Below are 24,122 nucleotides of genomic sequence, written 5' to 3' on the forward strand. Positions count from 1 at the left end.
TAATGTATTTACTTTATAATGTGTGCTTTTAGTACACTTGATATTTTTAATCTTAGTTCTGTTGAAAAGTATAGAAAGCATATAACCAGAATAAATACATTTTAATGATTTATTATAAATGATTTTTTAAAGAATGAACCCTAACAATATAAGTAAAATTATCTTTTTGGTAGGAAAAAAGATGTGTTTTGCAGCAACATTTTTTCTTATTAAAAATCATGCAGTCTCAGAGAAAATAGGAAATGGAATAAGCAAAATGAAGAAAACTTAAATTAGCAATAACCTGCATTTAAAAATTAACCACTCTAAGCATTTTGCTACATATCAAAATATTTTTATTTGTGCAAAAATATTTTTGAAAGTAAAATTTTAAAGGATAAATGACTCTATTATTGAAAGTTGTTATTTTACTAAGACAGTCATGCCAATCACCCAGATGAATGTGGCTACAGCTCTATACTGTCATGTTCAACAGATTCTTCTAACATGAATAGAATTTAATCTATGTTGGTTAGCTGTATAGATTTTTTTTAGAGGTTATAAAGATTTAGTTTTAAATCTTAGGCTCTCAAGTAATTTAAAACCTGAAAGCTATTTTTCTAAATTTTTACTTTTACCCAATATTTTTTGCTTTTAATTGTTTCAAACCTTTATTCAGAGAGTTTACATACCATACAGTTTGCCCACTTGAACGGTTTTTAATATACTCAGAGTTTTGCAACTATTATCACAATTTTACATTTTCATCACCCCAAAAAGAAGCCCTGTACCCATTAGCAGTAACTTCCTATTTCCCCCCAACCCTCTCCCTGCCAGCTCCAGGCAACCACTAATCTTTCTATCTCTATGGAGTTGTCTGTTCTGGATATTTGGTATAAATACGGTCATACAATATATGGTCCTTTGTGACTGGCTTCTTTCACTAAGCATAATGTTCAGGGTTCATCCAGGTTGTTGGATGTATCAGTACTTCATTCTCTTTTATGGCTGAATAACATTGTGTTGTATGGATGCGTACCATATTTTATTTATCCATTCATCAGCTGATGGACACTTAGGTTGTTTCCACGTTTTAACTATTATGAATAATACTATTATGAACAATCATAATCAGTTTTGGATATATATTTTCATTTTAGTTGGGCACGTACCTAGGAATGGAATTGCTGGTTCATATGGTAGCTCTATGTTCAATATTTTGAGGAACTGCGCAACTGTTTTCCAAAACGGCTGCAATATTTTACAGTCTTGCCAACAATGTATGAGGGTTCCATTTTCTCCACATCCTTACCAACTCTTGTTATTTTCCATTTTTTTTTTTAAATTATAGCCATCCTAGTTTGAGAAAGTGGCATCTCTTGTGGTTTTAATTTGCGTTTCCAGCCCAATATTTTTTATGTAGACAGATTTAGTGTACACAGAGTATAAAATACTATCAGTATTAAAGTAGTATTTTTAAATAAAGTACGGTAGATGGTAATAGTTTTGTTTGATTTTACTCTTTTGTTTCATCTGAAATCGCTCTCTTAAATCTATTTCTGAGCTAGTTGTAGAAATTTACACTTCTCTTGCATTTCTTTTGCAGTCAGTTTCCTCAGACAGACAAGATCGATTAAACCAGACCATTAAAAAAGGAAAAGTCAAGAGTATTGATCTACCCATCCAGAGTACCCTATGTAGACAATTGGGCCAAGATCTTCTCAACAGCTACATTGAAAATGAGGTATATAAATCTGAATTGATGTTGAAATAGGTGGTAATGTTGTATTCTGAAATTTTCATAGAAGTCAATGATTATCCCCCAAATTTGGGGAACTAGGCTATAATTCCTAAGGAATTATTAAATAGAGCATTAAGCTACTTTATTTTGAATGAAATACTGAGCTGTATTAAAGTCATTTACAGTATAGCTTTCATCTTAGTTACATGAAAAACATGGATTGTCTCCACTGTAGAGAAAGACCATTCCAAACACTAATGATTCTTACCGCCTTTTATTCTGTCTTTAATAGTAACACCCAGCCAACATTCTATGGGGAAGTATTAGCAGCTCCTGTCTTCTAATGTGTTATCCTTAAAGATTAAGCCTCTATTCAGAATGTCTTCTGACTTCCATTTAATACTTTTTAAAATCTGTCATCATTCTTGAAATTTTCTTTACATGTCTACATATTTAATTTTAGAGTCTCTTGAGGAAAAGAGTTTTGTTTCTTTACTAGTAGTTGTGTGAGAAGTAATGTATTTTCATTTTTTAAATTTACATTTAAGTGGTGGTTCCTAATTTCTACAGGGTTGGCTGGCATTAAAGGTAAGTTTTCTTTGCAGTGCCCCATATTCTCCCATCTGCTGCATATTATTCTAGGAATTTCCACAAGAGATTTTGACTTTATAATGCTTGCTCTTTTTAGTCCCTACCTATATTACCTATTCGTTAATTATTAAAGGCCTCATTTTATGTGAAGCAAGCATTACTAGAGACCCTGAATAATTTGGAGTTTGTATGTTTTAGGAGTAATTTTCCCAAAGGAATGAATTGTGGGAAAACACAGCTGTGGCAAATTTCTTGTATAAAATAAGATTTTTCTTAAATTTTTAAATGTCTCACAATTTTAAATTCACGAATGCCAGTGCACTGGTAGTCGTATGTTTAAAATACTATGGTTTTGTTAAAGTGAAAATTTTGTTAAGTATTACAATCCTCAAATTCTTTATTTCTTTGCTTTTGATTATGACAACCATAATTTTTACTAACATCTTTAAACACTTTGGTATCTTATTTAATCCTCAAAACCTATGAAGTGTAGGTACTGTTAGAGATCTGCATTTAGAGATGAGGAAACAGGAACAGGTAGACTAAACCATGCAAGGTCAGAGAGTAACCTTTGGATTTAGATCCAGGTAGTCTGTCTCCAAAGCTCAAGATCACAGCCCCTATCCAAAACCCCTCCCAGGGCTAGCATTTATTCATCACCAGTTATGTGCCAGGCACTGTACTAAATATTTTATGTGAATGATGTCAATCTTATTAACAGCCTTTTGAGATAGAAGTATGCTCTCTATTTTAGGATGAGAAAATTGAGGCTTAGAGAAGTTAGGTGACTTACCTGTGATCTCAGAGCTTGTAAATGGGGAGCCTAGGATTTGAACCCGAGTATGTACAATGACATAGTCTGTGGGGTTTTTTAATAGCTTTATTGAGATATAAGTCACATGCCATACAATTCACCCATTTTAAGTGTAAAATTCAATGGCTTTTGATATATTACATTATTAATTTTTTGAATTGTGCTAAAATCTGTGTAACATAAAATTTGCCATTTTGGCCATTTTTAATTGTACAGCAGTTCACTGGCATTGATTATATTTGCAGTGTTGTACAACCATCACCACTATCTACTTCCAAAGCTTTCATCACCACAATCAGAAAGTCTGTAACCATTAAGTAATAACTCACCATTCCCCCCTTTCCCCAACCCCCAGTAAACTCGAATCCACTTTCTGTCTCTATGAATTTGCCTATTGTAGATAACTCATATAAATGTAATCATGTAATGTTTGTCCTTTTGTGTCTCGCTTATTGCACTTAGCATAATATTTTCAAGGTTAATCCATGTTGTAACGTGTTTCAGAACCTCATTCCTTTTTATAGTAGAATTATATTCCATTGTGTATGTATACATTTTATTTATCCATTCGTCTGTTAATGGATAATTGAATTGTTTCCACCTTTTGGCTTCTGTGAATAATTCTGCAGTGAACATTGGCATACAAATATCTGAGTTCCTATTTTCAGTTCCTTTGGTTATATACCTACGGGTGAAAATGCTGGGTGGTACTGTATTCTTTGTTTAGCTTTTTGAGAAACCACCAAACTGTTTTCCGTAATAGCTGCAGCATTTTGCATTCTCAACAGTAATGTTCAAGGGTTTCAGATTCTCCACATCTTCACCAACACTTATTTTCCATTTCCTTGGTTATAGTCATCCTAGTAGGTGTGAAGTGGTATTTCGTTGTGGTTTTGGTTTGCATTTCCCTAATGCATATTCTTAATGTCAACTAATCTGAAACTTTTTGAATAGGGGAAGATGATAATGCAAGATAAGTTAGAGAAAGAAAGAAATGATGCTAAGAATGCTGTTGAAGAATATGTATATGATTTTAGAGACAAGCTGGGTACTGTCTATGAAAAATTCATCACTCAAGAAGTAAGTCTAAATTTTGTAAGTTTTTATTAGAACTATTTAAATGTTTCCTTGAGAATGCTAATACAAATTATGTAAATAACTGTACCAAATGTGTTGTTGCTGTCAATCTCCTTGGGCACATTTAGGAATGGTTTTTAGTTATTTTTCCAAATTGTAGAAGTGTGTTGAAAAGTATGTTTATGAATAAAAAGGCAGAAAAGTCTGAAATTTAATCTTTTATACTTGGAAAACATCCTGTCCTTCCTTGATGAGTTTTATTTCTAAGGAGAGCATTTTCAATTAATGTTTGTTAAATGTATAACTAGGACTTAAATAAACTATCTGCAATATTGGAAGACACAGAAAATTGGCTTTATGAAGAAGGAGAGGACCAACCTAGACAAATTTATGTGGATAAGCTTCAAGAACTAAAGGTAAATTTTTTAAAGTTCGTGTTAGTGTTGAATAGAATATTATTTTCCTAAAAATTATGGTTTAAGAGCACAATGTATTTTTTTAATAAATATTTAAGAAATTACTAAGGCAGATATGTGTAAGAGGAAATTCTACTTTTAAAAGCATTTTGAGAGGTGAGTAGTGCTGTTACATGATAACTGAAATCAAACAATGTATAGTCACATTTGTCTTTCATGATACTCAGGTATAAATATTTAGCAGATGACCAGAGTGTTAGTATTACTTTTACACAAGACATATATTTCTGAAATGTCATTAAAAATTGGTTTGTCAGCCTGACCCCCTCTTATCCATTAGAGGAGTCACTCTTCCTCTGCTTCTCTCTCTCTTCACTGCTCTGATTTTGAGGAGTAATACACTGCCCTTTTGTATTCTCACGTTGCAACTAATGGGGACACCTGGGCAGCAAAGAACTTCACAAATAGCACCCCTGTCCTTGAATGTCCTTTCGCAAAGAAATAAGGAAATGGGGCCACCAGGTCCCCTTTTCATAGGTCGATGAAATGATTTTAAGACCACTATTACTACTTTCCTCCTATTTGCTACCCAACCCTCCCCTCACCCTGAAAAAAATACTTTAAGAGATTAGAAGTTCAGATTGGAAGGATGAGAGGATTTTAGTCTTTCAGTCTTAGTGGGGATCATAGCAGTGCTTAATGTGCCCCTGAATTACCTGGGGCTCTTATTGAAATACCGATTATAATTCAATATATCGGAGGTGGGCCCGTGATTCTGCATTTTTAACAATCTTCCAAGAGATTCTGACTCTCCTGGTCCCTGAACCATTCTTTGAGTAGCAATGGAATACATAGATGCTAAGTGATGATGACATTAGTAAGAATTTCTAGAATATGAGAAAAGGCAGCCCTTTAGGACTGGGGCAGGGGGTTGCAAAAGAAGTTAATATCTTGCATAAATTACCTTCATGCCAATAAATTACTTCCAAAGGGACTAATTAGAAAGCAACTAGAAAACCTAAGTTTATGATAGCAAAACTAGGCTTCGTCATATTTTATATTCTTGGTGGTTTTACTGCCAGTCTCTCTAAGAGCATGTATATATTTTGAGCCATAGGAACAGCTGGGCAGCTAATAAGGCCAATAGAAATAACTGAAAAACCCAGAAACTCCCAGAATGGATTATTTTGCCTTAAATATTAAAGTAACCATAGAAATGAAAGTTACAGAAGTTTTCACAGGTTTTACTATTATTTTTTGAGACGGCTTTTAGAAATTAATGCAGTACTTGCTCCCCTTTCAAAAACATTTACAATAAAAAGTATGATGTAAATAGACTAAATGCAGTATGGCATCCTGGAACCGAAAAAGATAAAATCTGAATAAAGTCTGGAGTTCAGTGAATAGTAATGCACCAGCATTGGTTTCTTAGTTATTTGATAAATGTACGTAGTGGTGTAAGATGCTAACATTAGAAAAAAGCGATGAGAGGTGCTTGGCTCTCTGCTGTTTCCTTTGTAACTTTTCTGAAAATCTGAAACTATTCTAAAATAAGCTGATTTTTATTTAAGTATGTAAAGAATTTAAAAGAAAATAGTCATTCATTCTTCTAATGCCTCCGCCTCCTCAAAGTTATAGAGGTTGTTTTAACATTTAGAAATTCCCCATTCTAGGCACCTGGGGCAAGAGGCCAAAGGTTTTTTTTAAAAGTGCCACACTTATAATACGGTACACATTTTAATCTAATGAATATGATGTACACCTGAAATCTATATAATGTTATAAACCAATGTTACCTCAATAAAAAAAGAAAAAAGTAATATAAATAATATTCAGTAGATATTAGATATCAGGAAATCCCAGTAATCATGTTGCTTATAGAAAGTTATATGCATTATAAATATTTGAAACCAAGTTTCAAATACATGAATTCTGCATGCAGTATAGTCCTTAAGGTTTTCTTATTTTAATAGTTTTGTAAACTTTTAATACCTAACTTTGAAGGAATTAAAGTTTTGCCTTTGGACTTGAGAGGAATCAAGAGGTAATCTTAATGAATGAGAGAAGAACATAAGTCATGAGTTAGGCATCACTGTGTAGGGTTGAGTAAGCAAATAACCACTGGAACTCACTTCCATTTGGGAAATAAGAGGGGACATATTTTAATCTGGCCAGCTTTCTTTCCTATTCATCTGTAAGGACCCAGTAAAAGTTGTCTTCTAAGTTGTTTTCTGTTAATATCCTTTTTAAAAAAATTTATGTTAACAGAAATATGGCCAGCCTATTCAAATGAGATACATGGAACATGAAGAGAGACCAAAAGCTTTAAACGACTTGGGAAAAAAGATCCAACTTATCATGAAAGTGATAGAAGCATACAGAAACAAGGTATTGAATTCATGAAGCCAGCTGATGATGTGGTGTGTGTAGTACATGGTGAGCTCAGGTGGGGTAAATATGACTGTTGTACAAAGCTGTTGCGGGTGTTGCTACTGAATTCCAGAGACACTGTGTACCAAACTGAAAACTTATTTTTTTATCGGAGAATTGTCAGTAAAGGATACTGATACATTTAAAATACAGTGCAGGTATGTGGCTTTAATCTTCTAAAATTCCCTAAAATGACATTATAAATTAATCCAGTGACCTGACCTATGTTTTCTTCTTAGAGATTTCATTACTGATACAGTGAAAAAGGTTTTATTGGACCTTTTTTTATTACAGGCCTCTTTGAGGCTGGACTTGCAGAGCCTTTATTTTGTCCCTTGATCTCTTTTTCTTATGGTTGCTCTTTGTCGTCTAGTCCATTAGTCATTTGTAATCCCCTATACCCTTTATTCTTTTATATACGTACCCAAATCTGTATTACTATTCTTATCCTTTCCACTGTTTTTAAGCCTCAAGTATTTAGTTACATAAATGATATCTCCATTTGGATGTACCAGTAAGATTTGACAGAATTAAGCTTATAATTTTTTTCCTCTAAACCAGAGGTTAGCACACTTTTTCTTTGAATGAGCAAATAATAAATACTTTAGGGTTTGCAGGCCTTATAATCTCTATAGAGCTATTTAACTCTGCCATTGTAGTGTGAAAGCATCCATGTACAATATGTAAATGAATGGACGTGGCTATGTTCCAAAATAACTTTGTTGAAAAACACAAGCAGCAGGTTGGATTTGGCCTGCAGGACAAGTTTGCTGACTCCTACTTTAAACAGTCACTATAATTCCCCCAGTTTTTATCATTGATGTTAAAACTGCATCAATGGGCAAGAGAGGCTAGCACCAGAAAGATTCAGACAGGGTATCATAATAATAGCTTACATTTATCAAGCACTTAGTGAATTTTAAGCACTTCACATGGGTTATCTCACTTTCTTCTCACAAGGGTATATCATACAAGAAAACTGCAGTGCTTAACCAACTTGTCATGGATTACACAGGTAGTAAATGGTGGAGTCAGGATTAAAACTTAGGCAGTCTTAAGTTAACATAGAAAGTCTTAACAACAATGCTGTTTTTCACTACACAGTGTGGAAAGAGGTTACTTATTTTAGAAATAAAAGATTTGTGAATTTTGTAAAATAAGATTGCAATCCAGCCAAACTCAAAGAAGAATCCAGATACCAATTGTGAATGTGCCTGCCAATGTCAATGTCCAAATTGTCTGTACAGGTACAAATTAGAATGCAAGGATAATGCAAAGCTGAGAAGGAACAAACAGACAAATGAAAACACCCAGAATATTTCAAGTCTGGTATTGGAGATCCACATACAATTACTACGGCCCAGTTTTCCCCAGGCTTGAGCAATCTTCTTGAGTGTGCAGGTTTAAGATATTATCCAAAGCAAGGGAAGACTTTACTTATGTTCAAGGATTTTGAGTTTTTATGATGTGCCAGGCTCCCTTCAAGGTACTGGAACTACAGCATCAAACAAAAAACATTGAACCTGTTTCTAATATGCTTTAGTGGGGAAAGGTAGACAATAAATAAGTTACTATAAGGTAATCAGATGGTGATAAAGGACTATGGAAAAAGTAAACGACTTCCAGAAGTGGAGGAGATTTGTCAGAAGGGCCGACTAATAAGATGACATACCTGTGAGGGAAGAACGGAAGGAGGTGAGGGCTAAAGATGTATAATAACTGTAAGAAGAAAGTTCTAGAAAAAAGGAATAGCAATTGCAAAACTTTGAAGGGAGAACATGTTGGCGGAACAGCAAGGAGGACAAGTGGCTTTTAAAACAGTGGAGGTGGAGTTAGCAGTTGCCAGATCATAAATGGCCTATTACTAGGCCGTTGTAAATAAGTTTGGTTTTGATTCCTATCCAATGGATAGGAATCCATTGGAGGTTTTTGAGTATAGAAGTAATATGATTTGCCTTATTTTTTAAAAGATCTGGAAGCAGAGAGACTAGTTAAGACATTATTAATATAAGCAAGAAATGATGGAGGCTTTAACCTGGATAGTAGAGGGAGAAGAAGTGGTCCGATTTTTGCTGCATATATTTTGAAGGCAGAGCTAATAAGATTTGCTGATAGATTTTATGTAAATATAACAAAAAGAGGAGTCAAAAATGACTCCAAGGATTTTGGCCTGGAAGGATGAAGTTGCCATTTACTGAGATGGGGAAAACTGGGAAGAGTAGGTGGGGAGGTAATCAGGAGTTTGAAACATAGGCAGTCATTTCAAACTTTACAGATAGAAATTCGAGTTGCAAGTTGGGTATAGAGTTGGGAGTTCAGGGAAGAGGTTCATGCTAGAGATTTTTAAAAGCATGTATATGGAGGGATGAACGGGGAGGAACTTAAGAAGTGATCCATGAAGTAGGAAAGAATTCAAGAAAATGTGGGGACCCGGAAACTGAGTCAAGATGATAGATGCATGATTTGTAATCATACAAGCAAAAAGAAGACTTGAGCATCTGATGAAGCTTTCTGGTTTTAAAAAACAGCATCACGATTCTCCCAGTTCTTTGGCTTTGGAGTATTCTTTCATTCTCTTTCCTTTTATTTTCCATGTCCAATCTATAATCTACCAAAAGATCCTCTTTCTATATGTTGCATTGCCATTTCTTTCTGGTTTTGTGGCCACCAATCTAAACTATAACCTTTTAGATTATCTCCTATATGTGGCAGCTACAGTTCTCTTTTTCAGACAGAATTTTATTATGTAATTCTCCTTATTAACAGCGTATCATGTTGTTTTGTTGTATTCAGAATTTTCTGTCTAGCTTGCTGTATGCCTGCTTCTCTTATTTCTCTCTGTTCCCTAATAAATTCAGTTCCACGCAGCTTCTTTCTTGGCTAACTGCTTTTCCCTTGAATGTTCTCATTCAAAAATCATTCTTTTCCAAACCTGCATGTTCAGAAAGGCTTTCCTTTTAAAAACCCACACTGATTTTTTTCTTTTCTCCAGTCTCTTCAGTTTTATGTAATTTGCATGTGGCTTCTTCATATGAGTATATGTGAGGTATACACTCAATAAGAGTTTAAATCTTTTAAATAGAAATTAATAATAAAACGTTGCTGGGGGCCAGCCCGGTGGCATAATGGTTAAGTGCACGCACTCCACTGCGGCGGCGCGGGGTTCACGGGTTCGGATCCCAGGCGCACACTGACGCACTGCTTATCAAGCCATGCTGTGGCGTCGTCCCATATAAAGTAGGGGAAGATAGGCACAGATGTTAGCCCAGGTCCAATCTTCCTCAGCAAAAAGAGGAGGATTGGCAACAGATGTTAGCTCAGGGCTGGTCTTCCTCACAGAAAAAAAAAAAAAGTGTTGCTTACTGAAAAATTTGTTACATTAAGCAAAGGTTGTCTTAATAGGATGAAAGATATGATCATTTGGATCCTGCTGAAATGGAAAAAGTTGAAAAATACATCAGTGAAGCCATGAGTTGGCTGAACAGTAAGATGAATGCACAGAACAAACTAAGTCTCACTCAAGATCCTGTGGTGAAAGTTTCAGAAATAGTTGCCAAGTCAAAGGTAAGAAACTATAAAATTTTCTTTTTAGTAGGTACAAGCACTAAAATGTTTTAATGGGAGTCATATGTTGAAAAATAATCAACTTGCAAAAGAACTTAGAAAAACAGAAATTTAAGGCTAATTTTTTATTTTGAAAAAAAGTTTATAGGTGGGAAATCTCTGTTCCTTGATTTAGTCACATACACAAGGCTATTTTGTAAATTTTAAGTGTAATACAGAATGAAATAAAGTAATGTGACGACTTCTGACTGTCAAATATGTCAGACTTTTCTAGATTGGATAAGACTTCTAAGTCTCCATTGTAAAACTTTGCAGTATAGGTCTGTCTTGGACATAATTTGAAATGTGTAAAATTCTATGGTAAAATCCTTTTTCTGAGATAAACTTTACAGTGTAAAAAACATTACTAATGAAAATGTCAAAGATTATCATAGAAACACCATGAAAAACATGGGGCAAACTTTATAATAAAGATCAACATTAGAAAAATGAGTAGAGACATTGGATAAGCAATTGACAAAATAAAAAATACATGCCCAATAAATATATGAAAAGATGTTTATCCTCATCACTAATCTATAAAGTGCAGATCTTTCTTTTCACTCATCTGATTTGGTTTCTGTTCACATTTATAATCTTTTGTCATAGTTGTCAAGGGTGTGAAGAAATGGATGCTCTCCCTGAGCAACTTGGGTAAATTGGTTACAACTTTTCTGGGACATAGTGTCAGAATATGTATAGAAATTTAAAAGATGCCCTTTAACCCAGAAGTCACAATTCTAGGAATTCATCCTAAGTTTATTATTGCACAAGTATATGCAGATAAATACCCTTGCTTATAATAGCAAAAAATTGGAAACAGCCTAGATACCCATCAGTAAGAAACCAGATAAATTGATGCATCCATACAACACATTGCAACCATTAAATTTACTTTAGATATAGAGATATATCTATATAGGTAAAGATGTGTACAACATACTGAATGAAAAAGGAGATTACAGAATCTAAATAAAGTTATCTCACTGTGTAAATTAAGCGTGTTCATAGATTTACATATTTGTATGTATATGTATGCATGGATATAAATCTAGGATGTTCACCAAAATGATGTTAATGTTAATCTGTAAGAGATGGAATTTCAGGTGATTTTTTAATCTAGTTCACTATATTTTTAGGTATTTGATTTTTTTAACAAAAACAGCTATTTTTTTAATCAAAGCAAAAAAAGTATTGCTAAGAAGCTGTAATAATTTACTCCTAATCAGATGAGATGCAGAGTGTGATAAGAGCAGTTTGCCGCTAAAACATTCCCCCAGGATGGTACTCCCTGTCTTTCCATCCCTATCCCAATCTCTGTGACACTGGTCTTGAAAGATTTTAATGGTCTTATTTCTGTGTAAAAAAAAAAAAAAAAAAAAAAAAAAAATCAAGGATATAGAAAATACACTGTATTTCTTTTAAATTATTATAAGTTGCATTTACTTTTGTGGCTTATTTTTCCTTTAACAGAAAAGGCTACTCAGCTATTTTCAAAAAGTAAAGTTAATGTTATATTTATATAACTCCATTTATTAAAATTGTTTTCATGTAAATGTTGAGAAATATTAATTTATGAAATAGGTGGTATTTGACATAATTCTCATAACAGAGTATTAGGCGTAATTTAAAGGAATGAATTAAAAATTATTCCTGCCCAAGTAAGCTATATTTAAATTATGAGGAATCAATTTTTAGGAAGATTAGATACAAAATGTATTGTTAAAGATTGAATAGTTTCCTATCACCCAGACATGCACTAGCCCAGAAGGTAAATCTTGCATTGAATTGTTTGAAGAAACAGTTGGTTATATAGCTGAGCCATCATAAATTCAGGAATGTGGAATTACGTGGAAATTTAGACGTGGAAATTTAGACAGTTAATGTGGAAATTTAGAAAAATTAATGTGGAATTTAGAAAGTTGATGGTAACTTGTTCTATAATATTTTTAATATAATCAATTTTATTCATGTCTTTAGGAACTGGATAATTTCTGTAACCCCATCATTTACAAGCCCAAACCGAAAGTAGAGGTTGCTGAAGACAAAGGAAAAGCTAATGGTGAACACAATGGACCAATGGATGGACAGAGTGGGACTGAAACTAAACCAGATACAACAAAAGACAGCTCACAGCATACTAAATCTGGAGCGATGGAAGTGGACTAAGTCTTAATTTTACCTTCACATAATTCAAACAGTGCAAGTAACCACAGGGTCCATTCTTCTGGTACACACAACAGGTGTTCAGTTGTTCTTAACCACTTTTTGTCATTTGTTTTTTGGTGTAGTTTTGAAGAGTGTTTTATACTGAGCACACTTCTGTTCATTTCCATTGCTGCTTATGTGAAGCTTTAGCTGAATATAGATTTACAAGTCAGTTTAAGCTTTCCTAATATATTTTATATCATACATGCAAGATTGATATGTAGTTGGCAACAATCTACCTTATTTAAAGCTTCTACTTGGATAAACCTCAGCTCCTTTATTCATAAAAGGATACTGTATTGCACTATTGTTGCAGATGCATAGATTTAATTGTCATTATTTTGGGGAAAAAAATAGGAAATTGATGTGGTTTAAAGCCACTGAGGCACTGACATTTCCAGTTATGGTATTGTTATAGTTTAAATATTAAAACAAATAAGAGATTCCTTGACAAATTATTCCATCTCATTGGTGTACTGTGAGAACTCCAAAGCTTTGTTGTCATCACATAAATGAACTAAATCACATGTTGAAAGGGGAAAATGCACAATTTTATGTTAAGGTAACACCAGCAGTTTGCTTCTTTTATTAGTAACGTGGGTTGATGTTTTCTCAGAGTAATTCAGTGTCATTTTCACTTGGAACTTCTGATCTATTTGTCCTGAAGACCAGCTGCTGCTAAACTAATGCTAACCTAAAGATAAAGAAGCATTTTTGATGAAAATACCTTCATGTTAAGGGGGAGATGCTGTTAACCTACTCCAATATGCGTCTGTGATGTTGATAGCCTTGTTTCAGTTTTAATAGTTGTTTTGGTTTTCTTAATTGATTTTGTTAATATCTTAACACAAAGTAGGGAGAAATGGCACAGTGCGTTGCATTATATACATTTATCACTGACTTGCTTAATGTTAAGATAAACACTATTAAATAAGCGGTAATACTTGAAAAGAAGCACTTATACCATAAGTCTTAGGAAATAATGCTTGTAATAAACTTAACTGTGTCATATATCAACAGGCAAAATATAGAATGTTACTATTGTAATATGATATGATGTGATTAAATTATAGTTCCTGCTGTTACGTTGCCTGTTCAGACCTTGGCTCCAGTTTTGGTGCTTCTTATATAAATTATATGGCACAAGGAACTGTGAAATGAAGACATTTTAAGGACTTAATCTGTGCTTTATCACCAGACTTGTTCACATTATTCAGTTCAGAGGCTTGAAACTATTTAAGTACGGAAGCAGGATGAAATGACTTTTCAACAGACAAAAACAAAGAAGCATAGACAATGCATGGGCACTTGTGTTGAATGCCAATCAACTAGATTGACCTCAGTTAAAATTTTGAAATGCTCACTTTTTCCCAAAGCTAAATCCTTATATTAAGAAGAGTTAGTATTGCCTTTCTTAAGTAGTAAAAATTGAGAGTTTAATATCTTTAGGGATAGTCATTTCTCACAACTAGTTCTCTAAGAGAGATTTTGTTTCTACAATGTAGTCCGCACTGAAAGGACAGTATGGAGCAGTGCATTTTGCAGGGATTTTTCTTCATCCCTTTTGAGGAAGATGTCCCTTATTTTGCATTAAAAAAAATCATATCATTTTTTAAATGTGTTCTAGTCTTTAAACTATTCTTGTCTTAATACTCTTAAAATGAAATAATATATCCATCAGTAATAATTGATGAAGTACATTTTTGTAAAAGCACGTATCAGTTACTTCTCATTTCTATGTTGAATATATTAGTTTCATTTCAGGAAGAGCATCAAGTTATGAAAAGGAATATATAACAGTACACATCAGGAGTTGATAGCTTTTTCTTGAGTTAACAAGAAAACCTCCGCCACTTTGTTAGGAGGTATACCTCAAAAACGTCTCAGAAATAAATGTGCATCTGAATTGTGTAGTATATCCTGACGTTTTCCATTCCTTTAGTAAGTTTATTTTAGTTCTGTGTTTTAGTCAGATATGTAACATTCCAATTCTTGCAGTTATATAACACTTCATTTAATAAGTACATTCAAAGATAATATGTATACTTTTCCTACCCATTTATTCAACTTAAATATTTTCAAAAGCCCATTAACCTTATAATGTAGTTACTTATTGAATTCATTAATGAAAGAGAGTAGTATGCTCTCCTTAATACAGTTTTGGGTAGAAGGTATAGTTCAGTTTAATTTTAATCTGCACTGAAATATGCAGTGATAGACAAAAAATTAAAGATTTTTTCAAAATAAGAAGCCACTATTTTGGAAGTTATTTTAAAAGATACATAGCAAAATAGAATCTTTTCCTACAGTAAGCAAATAAGAACTTAAGTATATAGGAAATATCTAAGGTGATTAATAAATATAGATTAGTACACTTTGACTCTATGGAAGGTATAAATTACCTGGTTTCAGAAACCAACTCCTGATAGCCAATTATACTGATTATAAAAACAAAGATTGCTAAATAACATGACAAAGGAAAGTTTGTGATGTTTTAATTCCTTAGCAGTATACGCAATTCTTAACTTTTGAAACAACTAGAAACAACACATCAAAGAATTAGGCTATTGGAACAACAGATAATCCCAGTTTTAAAAGAGTAAGTAGACTTTTATTTCTTAAGAAGAAATAAAGATTTCTTAGACTTTTTTTTGGTCAATTTTTAGTATATTTATGGTTATTTTCTAGCTAGTCTTTAAAGTGAATTTTGGGGCTCAGTTATCAATTTAATAAAATGATAGTGTTAAAGCATTTTATCCAAATTAACACATCTTTAACTGTTTTGAAAAATTATTCTTATTTAAAGACAATAGACATTTAAATATGGTGATCAAATTAGTTGACTTCAGTTTGACCCAAAATAGGTATAACCATCCCTCCATTTTCGTAAATTTGAATTGTAACAATAAGCCTATAAACATTCCCGTTAGGATTTTTTGTTTTGTTTTTAGTAGTTGGTATGTAGTAGTCTACAACAATTAAAGCCTTGGCATTAATTTTACATATCATAGATCTAGAAATGATTCTTAAATGACTAGAAAAATATAACTTCATCTTTCTCACCTTTTAGAATTTTACAACCAAAAACTTCAAAAGTAAATGTTATTTTATGGTTAAACTTTGGAGGTTTTGAGTTTTAAGTGGAATTTGGTTTTGTAATATTTGATTCTGTAAAACTTAATGAGAAGCCTATCTATAATTGTATTGATATATTAGTATTTAAAATCTCATGGCCTTGATTAAATAAAGTTATCCACTGATGAATTTTCAAATTACATAGATAGGGATGCTTATAAACTTTGATTCTGATCTTTTATTATCCCGTTACTACAATATATTTTATACTTATCAGTCATTTAGCAAACTAAATAATCTTCTTAAAGCAGTCAGTCGTTTTCAGAAGATACAGACCTTTTGATCAAAAAAGAAAAACAGGTTTAAAATTATGTTTTGTTTTTTGTCAAGGTCTGATTTAATCCGAAGTATCATTTTAAAATCCCAGGAAACACATAATCTTTTCTTTTGATAAAAAGTAACAAAAATTTAATGCAGATCAAAGACCAAGAGTCTTAACCAAAACAAAAAAATTTAGCTATTTTATTTCACATCTCGATTTTAAAATGCACTAAAATTAATATTCTTCCATATACTGTTTCCTAAGAAAACAGCTTTGAGTTTATAATATGGCCAAATGTCTTTCTAAGATTTTTTTTTCCTTACTAAATTCAAGGGTAATTTTTTCATACAATAAAAAGTGACCTGGAATTCTTAGAATGTGACACAAACTAGAAACTGCTTAGAACAAAAGAAGAAAACCTAAATGTCTGTGGCAGTAGTCGGTACCTATAGGTGTAATGGTTCTTTCATCTTCCAGATCCCTAAGGATACCTCTAGCATATTGTTAGAGTAAGTATTAAAAGACAAAGCACCTCTGTTAAAATACATTATTAAATGACTTGGAGCTTTCAAGTCAAAGGAAAAAACTAATAATTGAATCAGGAACATTTGATTCAATCTGTCACGCGGATCAAAATCCATAACAAGAACTAAAATTAATAGTATGATCTTTGCTTTGAAATCTGTAATTTATTGTCATGTTCTAAGTCACAGGATGATTATTAGGGAAATGTATTGACACCTAAAAAAGACCCATCCTATAAAGAAATGATTGAAATTCATCATGTTTTAGATACTTGCATTAAATTTTATAAGCTATAAATGGAAATGATCTTAGTCTTTCCTGGCTATCTTGTTTTATTTATCCTCTCATCCAGTTCTGGACTCGTAAATAATCATTATACTTTTCTCAAGTATATTTTGCTTTTTTATTTTGGATTCTTCTTTAGGTCTTTTATTTCGTGGATTTTTAAAAATAGTTTCACTGCTATCTTATTTTGATAGCTAATTTTATTACCGTTGTCTCCTTTTTACTTTAATACCAAATCTTACTGTTAAGAATTTTTTGACTCCTAAATTCATACTTGAAAAGCCATGGTATAAGTTTCCATATGTAATATCTCTAAAATTTAATAGTGGCTTGAGTAGATTTTTCATATTCTGGCCTCAGCACATTTTTAAGTAGTTCTGGACCCCAAAAGGTCAGTTTTGTGAGTACTGTACAGTAAGTAACCAACATCCCTTGTTTTTAATCCAAGTATCAATGTGACAAAATAACAAGGGTCAGAAATTCAAAATAGTTGTTAAAGATCAGACACCTTCGATTCTTTGCTGCTGTCTGATTATATATGTGTTATGCATCTTCCTTGTTTTTTTAGAATTTCCTAAATTTTTTGCTTCCAAGACCTTAAGTTAAAATGCTCTTGAACTCATATAGACCCACCCAGAATGTAGATGTTAAAATGTAATTAGAGGGGCCGTCCAGGTGGCGCAAGCAGTTAAGTGCGCGCGCTACGCTGTGGCGGCCTGGGGTTCGCTGGTTTGGATCCTGGGCACGCACTGACACACTGCTTGTCAAGCCATGCTGTGGCAGCGTCCCATATAAAGTGGAGGAAGATGGGCAGGGATGTTAGCCCAGGGCCAGTCTTCCTCAGCAAAAAAAGAGGAGGATTGGCAGATGTTAGCACAGGGCTGGTCTCCTCACAAAAAATAAATAAATAAATAAATATGTAATTAGAGATGGAAATCTAGGTAATGGAACCTTTAAAGTGTTACTTTTTTTTTTTCCCTGAAATAAACTTTTATGGCTTAGTGTCTTGGAAGGAGACTCACATTAAAAGTGGTTACCTTTTGGGGCCAGCCCTGTGGCCTACTGGTTAAGTTTGGGGCACTCCACTTTGGTGGCCCAGGTTCGGTTCCTGGGCACAGACCTATGGCAGTTGGCGGCAATGCTGTGGCAGTGACCCATATACAAAATAGAGGAAGATTGGCACAGATGTTAGCTCAGGGCGAATCTTCCTCAAGCAAAAAGAGGAAGATTGGCAACAGATGTTAGCTCAGGGCGACTCTTCCTCAGCAAAAAAAAACAAAAGTGGTTATCTTTTCTGTTTGGTAGGGTGAAGCCATTGTTGTTTAATACCACAGTAGATAGAAGCAATTTTTAAATGAAGTTAGCAAATTGTTTAGTACTAATAATACAGCATTCCAGCCATTCTTTCTTTTCTCCAACCACTATTAAAATAATTTATGTGCCTAGTGACTGTGTCTCTGGTCATTAGTGTAAAATAACTTTGGGAAGTTTAGTTCCTACTAGCTAATAATTCTTTTTATTTTTTTTAAGAAAACTGCATTTGATTTCTCAATTTCCCAGTTTGTTTTCAAGACAAAGGGTGACCAGTGCAATGCAGAAAATCATAATCAAGTGTGATGTGTCTATAAAAATAGCTGTTTTGCATGTAATAGACCCTTAGCTTCAGTGAGAAGACCTGAGAATGGTTTGTGATGTTATATTGGTAACATTCTAGGAATATTATATTTGGCATACAATTTTGGTTCACAAACATCCATAAAAATGTTAACATATGTTAGTATCAAAGTATATAAAACATTTTCTGTGTGTGTAAATTGGCATCTTCATACTAGTGAATAGCAATTGATAATAAATGCAATTCATTTTTGGATGGCAGTGACATTGTCAAGAGGTCATGTAATTATAATAAATATATGTATTTACTCCTTGAACCATGAGTTTTGCACACCGAGGTTTAATTTTCACATACTGAATTTCATTGACTTGACAATGGTTTGTGGACAGGTCATCAGGATCATTTACAAAAATTTGCTTGGCAATGATGGTTATTAATTGAGTAAATCAAATTTTTCAAATCTTCAGATACAATTGATTCTGAAAACTAAAATAGCAGTTTACTAATGTTGGAAGTCTTCTCACAGAATCACTTAGCTTTATATTGGAAGAGAAAACCTAGGAATAAATGAATTTGAAAACTTCAGAATTTTCAGTAGGCAAAGAGGAGCTCCCTGCCCCAGAGATTCTTATAACAGCCCTTCTGTTTGAGAATTGCTAATCTCAAGGAAGAGGTGTCAGGCAGCTTAGTAGGTTAGGATAAGAAAATGATTGAGGAGAGAGGGCTCAAGATGGCAGCATAGGAAGATCCTCAACTCACCTCCTCCCATGGACACAACAAATCAACTACATATGGAATAATTCTCTCTGAAAGGGACCTGAAAACTGGATGAACAGAGCCTCCACAACAAAGGATAAAAGGACCCTGAGATGGGCAGGAGAAGCAGAGTAGAGGTCTTGCCAAGAGAAAAAAAAAACATCCCAGCCATGGCAATCCACAACCAGGAGGCATCTCAAAACATTAGAAAAAACAGAAGTTGAGGGGAGAGAAAAGAGAGGAGGTAAATGCTGGAACAGACATGCCATCAGTAAATTTCACTGCTAAACACTTAAACTTGTATATTACTAAGTAGAGTTCAATATTTGTTTATATTTTTAAGGTAAGATTTATATACAGTGAAATGCACAAATCTTAACTTTTGATGGGATTTCACAAATGCATACACCTGTGTAATAAAGCCCTATCAACCTGTAAAACATTTCAATTACCCCAGAGAGTTCCATTATGCTCTGTCTCAGTCAGTTTTCACTACTACACTACTATAGGCAACCATTGTTTTGAATTTTTTTTCAGAATGGATTACTTTTTCTTGTTCCAGGACTTCATGTGCATGGAATTTTACAGTCTATCCTGTTTTGTGTAAGGCTTCTTTCACTTCGCATGATGTTTTGAAGTTAATCCATGTTATTTGTGTATCAGTAATTTGTGCAAGTTGTCTATTATTAATCTTCTGTCTAGTTGATCTATTTATTATTGAAAGTGGGGTATTGAAGTCTCCAGATATTTCTGTAGAGTCATCTCTTTCTCCCTTCAATTCTTCATATGTTTCAGGGCTCTGTTGTTAGGTAAGTTTTATTGGTTTAACTATGTCGCTCAAAAAAGTTGTGTTGAAGTCCTAACCACTAGTACCTCAGATTGTGACCTTATTTAGAAACAGGGTCATTGCAGGTGTAATTAAGATGAGATCATACTGGAGCACCATGGACCCCTAATCCAATATGACTGGTGTCATTATAAGAAGACAGCCATGTGAAAACAGAGGCACACAGGGAGAATACAGCTATGTGAAGATGGAGGAAGAGATTGGAGTTACGCTGACAGAGTTAAGGAACAGGTGGGTCCATCAGAAGCTAGGGAGAGGCAAGGAAGGCTCTTCCCCTAGAGGCTTCGGAGAGAGCATGGCTCTGCCAACACCTTGATTTTGGATTTCTGGCTTCCAGAATTATGAGACAATAAATTTCTGTTGTTTTAAGCCACCCAGTTTATAGAACTTTGTTATGGCAGTCTTAGGAAACTAATAGAGTGTGACGGTAGTTATAATTGTTATATCTTCTTGATGAATTGACCCCTTTGTCGATACGTAATGTCCTACTTTGTCTCTATGACAATTTTTGACTTAAAGTCTATGTCATCACATATTAGTATAGATACCTTTCTTTTGGTAACTATTTGCATGGAATATGTTTTCATCCTTCCACTTTTAACCTATTTGTGTCTTTCAATCTAAAGTGAGTCTCTTATAGACAGTATATAGTTGATCATCTTTTAACATCCTTTCTGCTCATCCCTGCCTTTTAATAGAAGAGTTTATTTAATAGTAGAGTTTATTCTGTTTACATTCAAAGTAATGACTGATAAGGAAGGACTTCTGCCATTTTGCTATTTGTTTTCTATATGTGTTATATAATTTTTGTTCCTCCATTACTGCCTCCTCCTGTGTTAAATGGATTTTTTTGTAGCGTACCACTTGATTCCCTCTCATTTTCTTTTCAGTATATATTTTAAGACATTTTCCTAGTGGTTAGTCTAGGGATTACAATTAATGTCTAAAACTTACAACAACCTAGTTTTAATTAATACCAACTTAGCTTCAATAGTATACAGAAACTCTACTCCTTTATAGCTCCATCTCTTCTTTATGTTGTTACTGTCATAAATTATATCTTTATACATTGTGTGCCCATTAACATAGGTTTATTATTATTATTTATGCATTTGTCTTTTAAATTGTATAGGAAAAAAGGAGTTACAAAAAATATAATACTGGCTTTTATATTTACGTATGAAACGTTTACCAGTATTCTTTATTTGTTCATATGCTTCAAGTTACCATCTGGTGTCCTTTCATTTTCACCAAAAGGATCCCCTTCAGCTTTCCTTGTAAGCAGTCTACTGCCAACAAATTCCCTCAGCTTTTGTTTATCAGGAAATGTCTTGATTTCTCCTTAATTTTTGAAGGATAGTTTTGCCAGATACAGAATTCTTGGTTGACAGTTTTTTTTTCTTTCAGCATCTTAAATATGTCATCACACTGCCTTCTGAACTTCATGGTTTGTAATGAGAAATCAGCTGTTAATCTTATCAAGGATCCCTCTTACATGATGATTCACTTTTCTTTTGCTGCTTTCAAGATTCTGTCTTGAGCCAGCCCTGATGGCCTAGTGGTTCAAGTTGAGCGCTCACTGCTTTGGCAGCCTGGGTTCACTTCCTGGCTGCAGAACCCCACACCTGTCTGTTAGTTGCCATGCTATGGCAGCAGCTCACATAGAAGAGCTAGAGCGACTTACAGCTAGGATATACAACTACGTACTGGGGCTTTGGGGAGGAAGAAAAAAAAGATTCTCTTAGTTTTCTAATAGTTTGGTTATAATAGTTTATTCTACTTGGAATTTGTTGAGTCTCTTAGATGTGAAGGTTAATGTCGTTCATCAAATTTGGGAAGTTTTCAGTCATTACTTTTTCAAATATTCTTTCTGTCCCTTTCTCTTCTCTCATTTTGGGGCTTTCATTATACGTATATTGGAATGCTTGATAGTGTTCCACAGGTCTCAGTCTTTGTTCATTTATCTTTATGCTTTTTTCTTTCTGTTCCTCAGACTGGATAATTTCAGTTGAGCTATGTTCAACTTAGTTGATTCATTCTTTTTCCTGCTCAAATTTTCTGTTGAAACCCTCTAAAGAAATTTCATTTCAGTTATTATACATTTCAGGTACAGAATTCATATTTGAATACTTTTTATAATTTCTATTTATTAAGATTCTCTGTGTGTTGAGACATTATCAAAATTCTCCTGGTTTTCTTTAGTTCTTTGTCCAGGTTCTCCTTAGCTCTTTGAGCATATTTAAGATGATTGATTTAAAGTCTTTGTCTAATAAGTCCAATGTCTGAGCTTCCTCAGGGACAGTTTTTGTTCATTTATTTTTTTCTTATGAATGGGCCATACTTTGTTTCATTGCATGCCTCATAATTCTTTTTGCAAAACTGGACATTTTAATAATGTGGTAACTCTGGAAATAAGATTCTCCCACATCCCTCTCAGGGTTTATTGTTGTTGCTTGCTGTGGGTTGTAACTGCTTGTTGGTTTAGTGAATTCTCTAAATTATTTTTTTAAAGATTGTGTTCTTTGTTCTCTGAAGTCTCTGTTCTTTTAGCTTAGTGGTCAGCTAATTCTTTGACAGAGGTTTCTGGATGCCTGGAACCAAGAAAAACAAGTCTTCTACAGGTCCTTTCAGATTGGCTCTGTGTTGGGGCACTACTTCAGTGTTTAGCCTGACCATCTAAAACTCGAGCCTTCACTTCCTGCTTGTGCTGAGACTCAAGATTAACCAATGGTGAAAGGTTATGGTCTTCTCAGATATTTTCTGAGTATGCGTTCTGCTCTGGGCATGTGGATTTATGGATGCCTATTAGATTCCCTGGTACACACAGGAACTTTTCAAAGCCCCTGTTGCTTCAAAGTATCTCACTCCCAGCTTTGCCTCCCAGGCTGTGTGAATATTGTATGACTCTTGCTTGCCCCAACTGTTATCATTTGCCACAGCAGCTTGGTCATTTATGTTAGTGGTTTGTTCATTTGTCTTTCAGTGGTTTTGAGGAATGTCTTCCATGTAGCCAATTCTCCACCCTGAGAGAGTTCCAGGTTAGGTGAAACAAAAGCAAACATCTGTACTTCTGGGATCCTGGAGACAAATCAAAACAAACACAATTCTTTGAGAACAAGGTCTATTCTATTCCCTTTGGGACCAGGAACACAGGTTGCTGCCTTCAAGGGAACAGAGGAGTGTGGCAAGGGTAACTTAAAATGCCACAAAGCTTTTCCTAATTAAGCATTTGCTTCATTGCTGTAAAGTTTTAACTATCTTCCAGAGTTCCAATAGATTTGATCCTGACAATTTTGCCAGTTTTATGGGTGTTTCTAGGGAAGGACAGAAACCCGGAGTTTCCTACTCCACAGTTTTCACAGACATCACTAGTCACACCTCTTGGCAATGTTTTGTTTTGTTTTTAGCAGTCACTCTAGGGATCACAATATATATCCTTAACTTGCAGAGTCTATTTGGAGTTAATTTTGTACCAATTCACTTCAAATGTAAGAACCTTGCAACTATATTTAATTTACCCCATTTTCATTTATTCTATACTTATCATATATATTACATCTACATGCACCATAAACCTCAAAATGTTTTAATTTTTATGTTAATTACTGATTTGTATTTTAAAGAAATTAAGAAAATGACAGTGGTAGTTGGTTATATTTATCCACATATTTCCCACTTCTCATGTTCTTCATTCCTTCCTAAGGCTCTGAGTTTCTACTTGGTACCATTTCCACTCAGCCTGCAAAAAGTTCCTTTGGCATTTCTTATAGTGCAGATCAGCAGATGATGAATTCTCTGTTTCCATTTATCTGAATTAACATTTTTGTTAGATATAGAA

The 24,122-nt window shown here is 33.8% G+C and overlaps 1 protein-coding gene across 1 annotated transcript in view; it reads left to right on the plus strand.

Annotated features, from left to right (window-relative positions):
- The window catches only part of HSPA4L (heat shock protein family A (Hsp70) member 4 like), a 50,409-nt gene extending 33,322 nt beyond the window's left edge, over positions 1-17,087 (plus strand). Inside the window, exons 14-19 of the mRNA XM_058550031.1 lie at positions 1,586-1,723; positions 4,080-4,205; positions 4,511-4,618; positions 6,887-7,006; positions 10,451-10,612; positions 12,632-17,087. Of these exons, the coding sequence (XP_058406014.1) occupies positions 1,586-1,723; positions 4,080-4,205; positions 4,511-4,618; positions 6,887-7,006; positions 10,451-10,612; positions 12,632-12,820 (843 nt within the window). The 3' untranslated portion in view covers positions 12,821-17,087. The remainder of the gene's footprint in view (positions 1-1,585; positions 1,724-4,079; positions 4,206-4,510; positions 4,619-6,886; positions 7,007-10,450; positions 10,613-12,631) is intronic.
- The last annotated feature ends 7,035 nt before the right edge of the window (positions 17,088-24,122 follow it).

Source organism: Diceros bicornis, chromosome 11 (assembly GCF_020826845.1).
Source record: "Diceros bicornis minor isolate mBicDic1 chromosome 11, mDicBic1.mat.cur, whole genome shotgun sequence".
NCBI lineage: Eukaryota > Metazoa > Chordata > Mammalia > Perissodactyla > Rhinocerotidae > Diceros > Diceros bicornis.